The sequence below is a fragment of the Caretta caretta genome, chromosome 7 (genome assembly GCF_965140235.1).
Source record: "Caretta caretta isolate rCarCar2 chromosome 7, rCarCar1.hap1, whole genome shotgun sequence".
NCBI lineage: Eukaryota > Metazoa > Chordata > Testudines > Cheloniidae > Caretta > Caretta caretta.
The window spans coordinates 103,340,002-103,353,524 of NC_134212.1; the positions used below are offsets into that span (position 1 = coordinate 103,340,002).

General features: G+C 41.7%; 1 protein-coding gene across 2 annotated transcripts in view; it reads right to left on the reverse strand.

Annotated features, from left to right (window-relative positions):
- The window catches only part of DOCK1 (dedicator of cytokinesis 1), a 563,486-nt gene that overhangs the window by 414,357 nt on the left and 135,606 nt on the right, over positions 1 to 13,523 (reverse strand). For both annotated transcript variants that reach the window (XM_048857028.2, XM_048857026.2), the window contains exons 24-25: positions 8,703 to 8,773; positions 6,956 to 7,062 (exon numbers count right to left, since the gene is read on the reverse strand). In XM_048857028.2, coding sequence (XP_048712985.1) covers positions 6,956 to 7,062; positions 8,703 to 8,773 — 178 coding nt within the window. The remainder of the gene's footprint in view (positions 1 to 6,955; positions 7,063 to 8,702; positions 8,774 to 13,523) is intronic.

Here is a 13,523-nt window from a genome sequence, read left to right on the forward strand (position 1 = left end):
AAGTGCTGGAGGAACAACTAGGGGCAGAGCTCTTCTTGACCTGCTGCTCACAAACCAGGAAGAATTAGTAGTGGAAGCTAAAGTGGATGGGAACCTGGGAGGCAGTGACCATGAGACAGTCGAGTTCAGGATCCTGACACAAGGAAGAAAGGAGAGCAGCAGAACGGTCCCTGGACTTCAGAAAAGCAGACTTTCACAACCTCAGGGAACTGATGGGCAGGATCCCCTGGGAGAATAACATGAGGGGGAAAGGAGTCCAGGAGAGTTGGCTGTATTTTAAAGCATCCTTATTGAGGTTATGGGGACAAACCATCCCAATGTGTAGAAAGAATAGTAAATATGGCAGGCGACCAGCTTGGCTTAACAGTGAAATCCTTCCTGATCTTGAACACAAAAAAAAAAGGCTTACAAGAAGTGGAAAATTGGACAAATGACCAGGGATGAGTATAAAAATATTGCTCGGGCATGCAGGAGTGATATCAGGAAGGCCAAATCACACCTGGAGTTGTAGCTAGCAAGAGATGTTAAAAGTAACAAGAAGGGTTTCTTCAGGTATGTTAGCAACAAGAAGAAAGTCAAGGAAAGTGTGGGCCCCTTACTGAATGAGGGAGGCAACCTAGTGACAGAGGATGTGAAAAAAGCTAATGTACTCAATGCTTTTTTTGCCTCTGTCTTCACGAACAAGGTCAGCTCCCAGACTACTGCGCTGGGCAGCACAGCATGGGGAGGAGGTGACCAGACCTCTGTGGAGAAAGAAGTGGTTAGGGACTATTTAGAAAAGCTGGATGAGCACAAGTCCATGGGGCCGGATGCTCTGCATCCGAGAGTGCTAGAGGAGTTGGCGGATGTGATTGCAGAGCCATTGGCCATTATCTTTGAAAACTCGTGGCGATGGGGGAGGTCCCAGACGACTGGAAAAAGGCTAATGTAGTGCCCATCTCTAAAAAAGGAGGATCCTGGGAACTACAGGACAGTCAGCCTCACCTCAGTCCCTGGAAAAATCATGGAGCATGTCCTCAAGGAATCAATTCTGAAGCACTTAGAGGAGAGGAAAGTGATCGGGAACAGTCAGCGTGGATTCACCAAGGGCAAGTCATGCCTGACCAATCGAATTGCCTTCTATGACGAGATAACTGGCTCTGTGGATGAGGGAAAAGCAGTGGACATGTTGTTCCTTGACTTTTGACATGGTCTCCCACAGTATTCTTGCCAGCAAGTTAAAGAAGTATGGGCTGGATGAATGGACTATAAGGTGGAGAGAAAGCTGGCTAGATTGTTGGGCTCAACGGGTAGTGATCAATGGCTCCATGTCTAGTTGGCAGCCGGTATCAAGTGGAGTGCCCCAAGGGTCAGTCCTCGGGCCAGTTTTGTTCAATATCTTCATTAACGATCTGGAAGATGGTGTGGATTGCACCCTCAGCAAGTTTGCAGATGACACTAAACTGGGAGGAGAGGTAGATACGCTGGAGGGTAGGGATAGGATACAGAGCGACCTAGGCAAATTAGAGGATTGGGCCAAAAGAAACCTGATGAGGTTCAACAAGGACAAGTGCGGAGTCCTGCACTTAGGACGGAAGAATCCCATGTGCTGCTACAGATAGAGACCGAATGGCTAGGCAGCAGTTCTGCAGAAAAGGACCTAGGGGTTACAGTGGACGAGAAGCTGGATATGAGTTAACAGTGTGCCCTTGTTGCCAAGAAGGCCCATGGCATTTTGGGATGTATAAGTAGGGGCATTGCCAGCAGATTGAGGGACGTGATCGTTCCCCTCTATTCGACATTGGTGAGGCCTCATCTGGAGTACTGTGTCCAGTTTTGGGCCCCACACTATAAGAAGGATGTGGAAAAATTGGAAAACGTCCAGCAGAGGGCAACAAAAATGATTAGGGGGCTGGAGCACATGATTTATTAGGAGAGGCTGAGGGAACTGGGATTGTTTAGTCTGCGAAAGAGAAGAATGAGAGAGGATTTGATACCTGCTTTCAACTATCTGAAAGGGCGTTCCAGAGAGGATGGATCTAGACTGTTCTCAGCGGTAGCAGATGACAGAACAAGGAGTAATGGTCTCAAGTTGCAGTGGGGGAGGTTTAGGTTGGATATTAGGAAAAACTTTTTCACTAGGAGGGTGGTGAAGCACTGGAATGAGTGACCTCGGGAGGTGGTGGAATCTACTTCCTTAGAAGTTTTTAAGGTCAGGCTTGACAAAGCCCTGGCTGGGATGATTTAGTTGGGAGATTGGTCCTGCTTTGAGCAGGGGGTTGGACGAGATGACCTCCTGAGGTCCCTTCCAACCCTGATATTCTATGAATCTAAGATACTGGGCTAACGCATAACAATATTTTCATATTAATAGCCTATCATTTTAAAATTAGCGTCTTGAATAAATGGAGAGAGACTGGGGCTGGGGAACGATGTAATAAGGACTCACTAATCGCAAAAGGCAAGGGTTAGGGGAGATTGGCTGTGGACAGAGCTATTGGCTTAATTTATTTTCAAACAAATGTTAATGTTTGTGAAAAGTCCCCAGGGCAGTCAGCTCTCTAGCCACAAAAACTGGTAGCAAACCTAATGCCTTGGTAACCTACTTCAACCGTGATCTGGAGCACGGAATGTTTGAGACTCCATTCCCATTCAGTGTTTGGCCTTGTCCACTTCGATTTACATTTGTGACCCATCTTCTAAAAACTGTACTGAGATCAGAGGCTCATTTCACTAATACCCCCTGAAAGCCATCAAACATTGTCACCAAAACTGGGCTAAGATCAAAAGGCCTAATTGTTTATATTAAATTATAATCCAAAATGTGCTAGGCATTTTCCAAACAAACACATATAAGAAAACAGTCCCTGCTCCAAAGAGTCCACAGTACAACAGCAGACATGACAAGTGAAAGCTACTACATGTTGCGGGTGCGGGGCTGGTGAGAAAGGGAAGGGAAAATGGAAGATGAGAATTACAGAAATAAGGTCATGCTGTTATTTAGTAGTTATACACATTTTATAACCAGATTTTATGGTTATATGTCTCTATGTCTAACACTAAACATACATGCACCGCAAACCATTAAAATGGTCTTCTAGAGAAGAGTGCCCTCTTACTCACGTCTCCCATCACCACATCCTCTCTCACCATCTGTTCAGTAAGTCACCCTCACCTTTCTTCACCATTCAATCAATCCCCTCACATTTCATATCCTGTCCTCCATCACCACCCAAATACTGTCTTGTCCTCACTCTTCACTTGAATGTCAGAGTAAGTCAATTATGTGGTGAATATTTTACATCTCCTCCACACCATTTCTGACCATCAGAAACCTCAAGGGCTTTGAAAGCTGTTTCTAGTTCTCCCCATCTACCATTGGCTAAGGAGTCTGCTTTATTCCTCTTGCTGTTAGACACCAACATGAGGAGGTTATCACAGATGTCCAGAAACCTAACAGGAAACGTTCACTTACAGTTATTTCTGAGAGGCCTAGAGAGCATTAAGATCCTGCTGAACTGCTCTACTCGTGTGATAGGGCTTTTGCTGGTGCAGTTTTCTGGCTTGTTCATGGTACAGTAAAAGCTGTTTTATCAGACACTTCACCAACCATAAAGTTCTATAAACCGGCATTTCTGATCTTCATTGAAATTCCGGTTTATAGTCTGGTTGGTGCGGGAGGAGGTGTGGAGCACAGGCTCTGGGAGGGAATCTGGGTTCGGGAGAGGGCTCAGGGTAGCGGCTTGGGGCACAAGAGTGGGTGTGGGGTGCCGGTTCTGGGCGGTGCTCACCTTGGGAGGCTCCCCACAAGCAGCAACCTGTCTTGGCTGCTCCTAGGTGGAGGCACAGCAGGTGGCTCCGTGTGCTGCTCCTGCCCCGAGCACTAGCTCTTCAGCTCCCATTGGCTGGGAACCGTGGCCAACTGGAGCTGTGGGGGCAGGGCCTGTGGGCGGAGACAGCACGCAGAGTCGCCTGCCGCACCTCTGCCTAAGAGCAGCCAGGACAGGTCACTGCTTGCGGGGAGCTGCCCAAGGTGAACGCCCCACGGATCCGGCATCCCACACCCCCTCACGTGTCCCCTCCTGCACCCAAACTCCCTCCCTCTTAGTTATCTGGTATTTTTCACTTACCGGCACCCCTCATTCTCCCAATATGCCAGATAAAACAGCTTTTACTGTAACTTGTTCTTTCAACCTCATCTACTGAGGTTACTAAGCATTTAATGTTCCAGGTGTGTTCCAGGTATGTAAACAGAGGATGGCTCTACTGGACCTCGTTCCATGCAGCTCTGCTGGTACAGCTGTTTTGGATGCTGCTGGTGTAGTTTCTGACTCTCATTATCAGTCTCATTAACCATCCAGTCTCTCCTGAAGTGTGAGGCTTAAGTCGAAGTACCTTTAACATAGATTATGGGTCCTAGAGGGTATACTTATTTCAGTATTAGGGACATGCAAGTACAATATCAGGGGGTAGCCGTGTTAGTCTGTATCCATAAAAACAACAGGGAGTCTGGTGGCACCTTAAGGACTAACAGATTTATTTGGGCATAAGCTTTCATGGGTAAAAAACCCACTTCTTCAGATACAAGTACAATGTGACTATAAGAAGTTTTATGCATATATTATCATGCTTCCTTGCTTTTACAAAATTATTTTAGCCCACAAAGTAACCTTAGAATAAGTTTTTACCCTTTAATTTCCTTTATACATGGTGGTATATTTTACATTCATGTTGTTCCATTTTGATCCTTCTTCCTGGTTTCTTATCTTTACTATATACATTCCTGCATTTATGTGCTAGAGTCACCTTATTATGAAAGATTCATGGAATTTATTTTATTAGCAATCTGCTAAATTTGCCTCCTAATACACTAAATGATCTGTGAACCATTGGGAGCAGTTACTCTCAGGCAGGCACTCTGCATGTGAAGGCATATATACTGCTTCAGAATATCTGTGTATGTGTGTACACTGGGTTTAACCAATCAATTTACTTAAAAAAATTCAAAACAGGAAAAGCAATTACTCCGTACATTTAGGACTACATTTTCACAGTTCGGTGCTATGAGGGTACATATAATTCAGATAACTACAGAACACTACCGGTGCAGAGGGTACTTGTGCATTTTAAGGAGCAGCACCTATTGCACAGCCCTTTCAAAATGTTGGGTGTTAAGGACTAATGCACTCTGAAAAATCAGTTTCATACTCCTCTTATGAATAATTCTAAGAACTGTTTCCCCAGCAATTTTTTATCTAGCTCCTTTCCCCAATATTTTAGCAACAAAAGGAATTTTTCCAACATAACCACTAAATTCCTGAGAAATATAGGTTAAGAATGGAAAGACATATAGCCCATGAAATGTACAGTATAATCTTAAATAAAAGCGTCAATGCATTTTTTTGTCAATAGGACAAACTTTTTAATTGACTTTGGGTTTCTTTTGGGTTTTTTTGGTTTTTGTTTTTTTTGGGGGTGGGCGGGGGGGCAAGGTTTGCCTTGCACACCTTGCAATGCTGAGGAAGCCTATTTATCAAAGTCCTACTACTCTATGTTCCAATCACTAAGGTCAGACTTCATTTATTTTTTCCGTGTGTCATCTTTACCTACAAGTAAAACTGACAATCGATAAAAAAGGACCACAGCCTTCTAGAAAGTTTCAAGTCCCTGTTACTTGTTACTTCTCTCACCTAAGTGGCATCTTTTTATAATCATATCAGACAAAACAAAGGAATTATGTTTGTTAAATCTGTAACATTGTTACCCAGAAAACAGATACATTAAAAGAATTAAATAGATACTTTCAGGTTTAATCTTCTTTAAAATCTTTATCAGTATTACTAAAATTCCCTTAAATAATCAAGATTGACCATATTTCTAAAATTAAAAATTTACTTTTCTTCATCTATGCTGCAGTAGTTTCATATAAATTGGGCAGCAAAATTAGACTGCTCTCTTTTATAGCCCATTTTACTTTATGGTCCATATATATATATATATATATATATATACACACACATATATATATATATATATACACACACACACACGCCAATATAAGTCTGCCTGCTTGTGAACCCTTCAGGGGGACGTTTAAATCCAAAAATAATTTTTCACTGCTCAGTCACAGTTTCATAAATACAGCATTTATTACTATCAAGATTTGTAATGCTTTTAAAAAAGAACCCATCAAATCTAAATTTGGGGTCCAAATGGTTTGAGCAGCTTCCTTTTAAGCTATCCTGGTTAAATTCATTCACCCTACTTGATCACTACAAAACATCTAAATGAAGAGAAGGACTTTGCCTCTCTCTCCTCAGGCCTTTAGAACTCTGACAAAATTGAAGAGATTACTAGGAAGGGAGGAGAGGGCAACAGTTAGTTGATCACTATGTTAACTTATCTCACCAGGAAACAACACTTCTGGCTACACTATAGCCATCTAGAAAGAAAGGCAATGCTGTACCTCAAATGAAAACCTAGATAATCCATAAAATAACCATTTTAACTTCTCCTTCATTGGGCCACTAGCTGCAAAGTGGAATGAAAACATGGGTGCCTGGTATAGTGTCAATGTATTTAATTTGGAATTTGTGGGAAGTATTTAAAATATAAAACATCAAAAAGGTCGAGTTCTCTCTCTCAGTTTCCTTGACACAAGAGTCCATTACAGAAATGCAAAAGTGACAATTTCATATTTTAAAAATTACAATCCATGCCAATTACACTAAGTGTTAATGCTCTTTTAAATTACAAATTACAAGTTTTTGCCTTCATTTCTCCATGATCTACCACCTACACTAATTGTGAATTAGCATTTTCTTACACAGTCTAAATCTGCTTGTCCTTGTAGTGGAACAACTTTAATTGGTTGCAATCTCGACTACCTTCTGCAGTGAGGACAAAACTAACACTGACGGAGGTCTAGAGACAATGAATAATGTGACAACGTAATGATTTCCAGGGTTTTGCTTACCATGTTGCGTGAAGAGGTCACTGTGAACTATTTCGATCAAACAGTACAACTTCTGAATTGTGAGCCGGCCCATTGGAACATTTAGGATGAAATCTGTAAACAGCTTGCTATATAAAAATGGGCAATTAAGAAAAGGAATATATTAATTTCTCAAAAGTAAATGAAAACAAATGTCTGTGGCTAGAGAAGAAATTGATGAGTCAGTTCAGTAAACACTTGGGGGCGGGGAGAGAAGAGGAGAACCAGGTCCTTTTCTACATAGTGAGGAGTTATAGAACGGCAATTAAGTGTTCAGAATTAGTTTAAATTTCTTTGGCCAATATATTTATTTCTACTCTTCATTTTTGTCCCTCACTCCATTACAGATGAACAAGGCTCTACTCATGTAGCAGCATACACCTCTCCATTTTTCATTTCGGCTTATGTATTTCAAAGTCTAACTGAAGCGCAAAGGCAATGCACATAAGACAAATAAATATGAGTTATTGTAAATGCAGAAGCCTGCTACTTAGGTAGGGGAAGAAGCACAATAGTAAGGATCCTTTATGTGAACAGCTTTGATTGGGGTAGGGGCAGAACTGAGACTGAAGCAGAAAAAACCATAGGCTTTGGGACCAGAAGGGACCTGGTTGACAACCTGCATAACAGAGGTCATTGAACTTGACCCAGTAGTTCCTGCATTAAGCCCTATAACTTGTGGTTGAGCTAAGCATATCTCTTAGAAAGACATCCAATCTTGATTAAGACGTAAAGTGATGGAAAATTTACAACATACTTCAGTAAGATGGTCCAATGGCCAGTATTTCACTTTTGGACACATTTTTCAATCCTTTTTGCTGCCATACATCTTTCAAAAATGGCTTAGTCTTGGAACTCTATACTCATGGCCCAAGGAGACTTAATAGAAAAGGATATACAGTGGGATGCAAAATAGGTAAATGAAAAGTTATACGTTAGCTTCTGGGTGCAATGAAAAGTTTCAGCAATAATTATAATTTTTTGTACGGAGTATTTCCAAACTGAAATTCAGCTTTTGAATGATAGCCTTCTCATTTTCAAGCCTCCAAGCATTTTTTTTTAAATTAACTCTGAATTTCCACATTTATTTTATTAACACTTGAATGTTCTCTTAACTACCTCAATAAAATCACAGAATATACAATTGAAGACAATATAGAGTCTGTAATCAAAACATCTAAAATAAATTACTATTTTTTTTTCTTCTTTTTACACATTAGCAGTGCTACCAAATCTTAGTTATTTGTTTGTTTTTAAACAAATGTTTCCCTTTTTCCTTTTTTGTAAAAGGGGTCCATGGAGAGATAACTGTTTTTGCTCTAGTAAAATTTTCACACACAACTAGTGTGCATTGAACTAAAACAAAGCTTATCATTATTCAAATCAATTGAGGTGCTGAGTGATGCACGAAACACATGAACTATAATTCTGATATCACTCACATGATTTACAATTTTTGGCATCTCATTAGATGATCTTTACTAGACAGGCTTCCCTACCACACATTTTACTTTAGAATAAAAATATGTATGTATACTCCTGAAGATGGCTCGAGCAAAGAATTCTGATCAAAGTGCAGTAACATAAATGATTATAATTTCTTGTCCGAGGGATTTAAGTTACCAAGATAGCAATAAAAATTCATATAAAATATTGTGCATTAAATAATTATACACAAGATCTAGACAATAGGAAGTACACAGTACATTACTTTATTAACATTACTTACCTAAGTTCTTTTGGATCAAATACCAATTTCACATCATTGACAATAGTTGGCAAGTATTTAAGTGCAGCCCCCTAAAAATTAAAAACACAGCAATGACCTCAGTGTAAACACCAGTTTGACAGTTACCACAATCTAAAGTTACAACGCAGAGTTCACTGAAAGGGAGAGAAATTAAAAATAAGGGAGTTGTACAATATTATGAGATGAACAATTTAAACCTTGCCTGCTGGTACTCCAGACTAGGGATCTGTGAGGCTTGTTGCCTCTGGGTTTGCCAGAGGTCTCAGTATGGCCACTGCGTGTAGGGAGCTGGTGGCTGGAACTGTGGACCAGTATGGTGGCTAGGACATGCAACAGAAACTCAAGTCCTCTCATTCACTATCTGAGTCTGAAGAGGAGAGACACAGTGCAGGGTGTGGATATGCCATTGTGTCCACTACTCCTGGTGAACTTGGTACTGGAGCCCTGGTACCGGAGCCCTGGTACTGAGAAGGGGCGAGTGCGGTGCATCAGAGAGCAAGAGGTCCAATGTGCACCTGTAGTCAGTCGGTGCGGGGGGTACTAGTATCAGTTCCGATGGCTGTTGGTGCCGGTGCCGACAACCTAGTTGACGTAGCCTTCCCTGGTGCGGAACAGCTATGTTTCTCATTCACCAGTGGTACCAGAACTTCTTTGCCCATGCCCACTGGGTTTTTGGACAGTCCAGCTGGCTCTGTCGGCTTGGTACCATGCGTGCCCTGGGTACCAGCTCAAGGCAGCTTCGGCGCCGTAGGTACCGAAGATACTGATGGAGCTGGAGGTCATTTCCTGCTCTATCTGGGCTCATTATGGAGACTCACAGACCTTTTCTTAGATGTCTTTAACAAGTGGCTCATTTCTTTGGGATCACCTGCTTTTGACGTAGAAGGTTGCGGTGATAGTTCTCACCAGAACTCTGGGGAACGGAGGGCCGACTCCGTGAGCAGGAGTTTTAACTCTGTCCTTCCTGGACTTGGATTACAGCAGCTGGCACCAGCCACAATTTTGTAGATTGTGCTTCTCCCCACGCAGTGAATACACTGCAAAAGTCCAACCATTACCGGGATGGAATCCTTCCAGCTAAGACATTTTTTGAAGCCTGGGGAGCCAGGCAAATCATTGTGCACTGCAGGGGGATCGCTCCCCACCAGAGTCGGAAGGAGGCAACCTTTTCTACTTTTTCTTCCTTTCTTTTCTCCCTCCTCCCCCTTTTTTCTTTTGGCATGGCCAATGAAACAGAAATAAATACTAAAAGAAAAGACTATTAAAGAGAAGCAAAAATTTGCAAAACTAAAGGAGCTAATGATCTGTGAATGGAGAGCTCCTAGCTCGGTCTCTAGCCTAGGGCGGTTGAGAAGGAACTGAGGAGGGAATACCCGTGCATGCCAGCTGGCCTCACGGGTGGAGGAAAGCCCCACGGGAGGGATGGACTACTATTGAAATTCTCCCATGGACAGCACAGAGGTGCACAAACATCTACAGTGGAGCACCCATAGGGACACTACTCGAAGAAGGTAAACTGACATTCTTTCCCTTACCCCTTTAGTCACTGAATTATTTAAAGTATTCAGCTTCCCTTTCTGGCTCACAATATATTAGCTAATAAATCCTCAGTTAATGAATTTTATTATGGTTCAAATCTTTTTCATGGCGCCAAAACTGACAGCCACTAACTCTACATAAATCTTAATTTAAGGTTATTGCAGCTTCCGTCTTTTACTCTTGACCACACACACAGATTAAACATAGTATGACATCAGATAAGTGTCTTGTAATATTTATGTACACATCATAGCTTAATACTGTGTACAAGTGACACTAGTTAGTTCCACTGTCATTGCAAAATCTAATTATAGCAAAAAAAATTTGCACAGTTCAAATAAGAATTAAACACAACTGTTAAGTCAAGTGAAACTAATCAGAAAAGCACAGAAGCTCACTGAAAAAGTTAGGCTCAGATCAGGCAAGTTCTGCTTTTCTCAAACCAAGACCTTTCTTATCACAGGACAAAGGGTTTCCTCCCTCTTCCTACCTTTATTTTCATTGATCCCCTTCTAACTTTTAAGGTAGATAAATAACAAATATTTACAGAAGGAACTAAAAGAAGTTAGGTGAGTGCAGAGTCAGGAATAGGTATCAGGAGTTCTCAATCCCCTCTGCTGACATATTTTAAAGTGCCCCAAAAGATGACAAATGCCTCACAAAACAAGTGTAGCTATAGGTCCTTGCTCCAGAAAGTGTAGGCATTTAAATTCAACATAATGTAACAAATCGGGTGTCAACCAGATAAAGAGAGAGAGTGGAGGGAGAGAAAAAGTGTGACAGGAAGAGGAAGCACAGGGGTGAATTCTTCAAATTACGCTGCATCTCTAAAATAATATTCAAGCCTAATTATATACACATAAATATGAAATATTTGCATCATATAGTATCAAAACTATTCATCGAATTAGATTGTTAGATTGACTGAAGACTCAATAGCTCATTTTTTGAATTTATCAAGCAGTGAAATGTCAATCATTTCAACATGTCAGTTTCCAAGGTACTAGTCAGAGTTTTCTCACACACATTATGTGTGTGTGTGTGTGTGTATATATATATAAAATATACAGAGAGAGAGAGAGAGAGATCCAAAAAACTATATTAAAAGAACCTTACGATTACAAAATCAAGCACTCAAAAGTTAGAAGATGCCAGTCTCAAGGTTTCATGTGGAACTTTAATACTGCCTCCTTGTGCATATACACTATGAATGAGGACCTTCATTTTAGGTTTTTATCAATTTTAGCCAAAAATTCCCCATGTTTTACAGAAGCTATGATGTGGGTTTTACCGATTTTCACCCTTATTTTGAAAGTGCTGGAACTTCCCGGACCCAGCTCTCCACTCTGGAAGGAGAGGCAGTTCTGTAACTGCCATCTCTCTTTACAGAGCGGGAAGCTGGTCAGGATTCTGTGGGGGGGTCACGCTCAGTACAGTGGAACTTCCCAGACCCCACGTTGCCAAGCCTCTCTCTCTTCTTCCAGAGCAGAGAACCAGGTCAGGTCAGAAGTACTGTAATACGTCAAACACTGGCATATGTACTGTTGTCAATTCTGCACCCATCAAACGTCTAGAAAACATGACATGCAAGGCAAGACTGAAAAAATTGCGTTCGTTTAATCTGGAGAAGAGAAGACTGAGTGGGGACATGGTAACAGTCTTCAAGTAAATAAAAGGTTGCTATAAAGAGAAGGGTGATATATTGTTTTCCTTATTCACTGAGGACAGACAAGTAGTAATGGGCTTTAATTGCAGCAAGGAAGATTTAGGTTATACATTAGAAAAAACTTCCTAACTGTAAGGGTAGTTAAGCACTGGAACAACATACTTAGGATGATTGAGAAATCCCTGTCATTGGAGGTTTTAATAACAGTTTAGACAAACATCTGTCAGGCATGGTCTCAATCAGTGGCTCTCAAACTGTAGGTCAGACCCTAAAGTGGGTCATGACCCCGTTTTAACGGGTTTGCCAAGGCTGATGTTAAACTTGCTGGGGCCCAGGGCCAAAGGGGGCCCCAAGCCCGAGCCAGAGGTCTTCAGCCCTGGGTGGCAGGGCTCAGGCTTTGACTTCCGCAGCGGGGCTCAGGTTATAGGCCCCCTGCTAGGGGTTGAAGCCCTTGGGCTTTGGCTCCACATCCCCCACCTTCCCCCGCCCAGCCTGGGGCAGCAGGGCTAGGACGGGCTCAGGCTTTAGTCCTCCATCCTAGGGTCATGTAGTAATTTTTGTTGTCAGAAGGGGGTCGTGGTGCAATGAAGTTTGAGAACCACTGGTCTGGATAATACTTGATCCTGTCTCAGTGAAGGGGACTGGACAAGATGACCTATCGAGGTCCTCTCCAGTCTTAGATTTCAATGAATCTATGATTACCAGTTTTACAGGTAACTTTCCACGCTATCAGCATTCAAAAACAATAAAAGTGAATTACTTTTCATGCTAAAATGGGTTGAAAATGAAAAACTGTATCATCTACATTTCAGATTATCAGTCTTTTAAGAGTTAAAAAATAGGATGATTGATATTAACACTGATATTTACCCAGAAAATTATAACATTAATTTTTGCAGCAATTTTCACCCATTTTTAAAATTTCTGTAATAAACACAGATAAATTCCCAGAAAATTAAAAACCGAAAACTAAGGGTCTTAACCATGAGACAGTCTTTAATTACATGATCACATTTTTTCCTCAGGGCCCATGTTTCATTCGGTGCACAGGATGGACAGTGCTCTGGGAATGAATAAGGACAGTACAGAGAATAAGGCTGTGTTCTGTAGGACCACTGCCGCATTTATTGAAAATGTTGGAAGGTGTGTGTTGAATAAACCTGTGGTGAATAAACCAAAGAACTACAGGAAGAGAAAGAATGAGCTCATAGTTAAGGCAGCTGAATGCCACTCTGGAGAACTGGACTCAATTCCTGCTTCTGCCAGAATTCCGACATGATGCGTGGCAAGTCACTTAAACCAAAACTTCACAGGTGGCCACTGTGTCTTCCTCATTTTCTGGGTACCCAATTTGAGACATCTGGGGGTTCAATTTGCAGAAGCACTCATCGCTCCTACTGACATCAATGGGACCTCTGCTCTGAACATATAAAGTGCAATAAAATGTTAGGTACTCCGAAAAATGAGGCCCATGGCTTATCAAATTGAGCACCTAAAATTACTTGGCACTTGATAATTTAGGCATTGATCTCTGTGCCACAGTGCTCCATCTGTAAAATGTGGATAATACCACCAGATCTCACAACGTTGTAAAG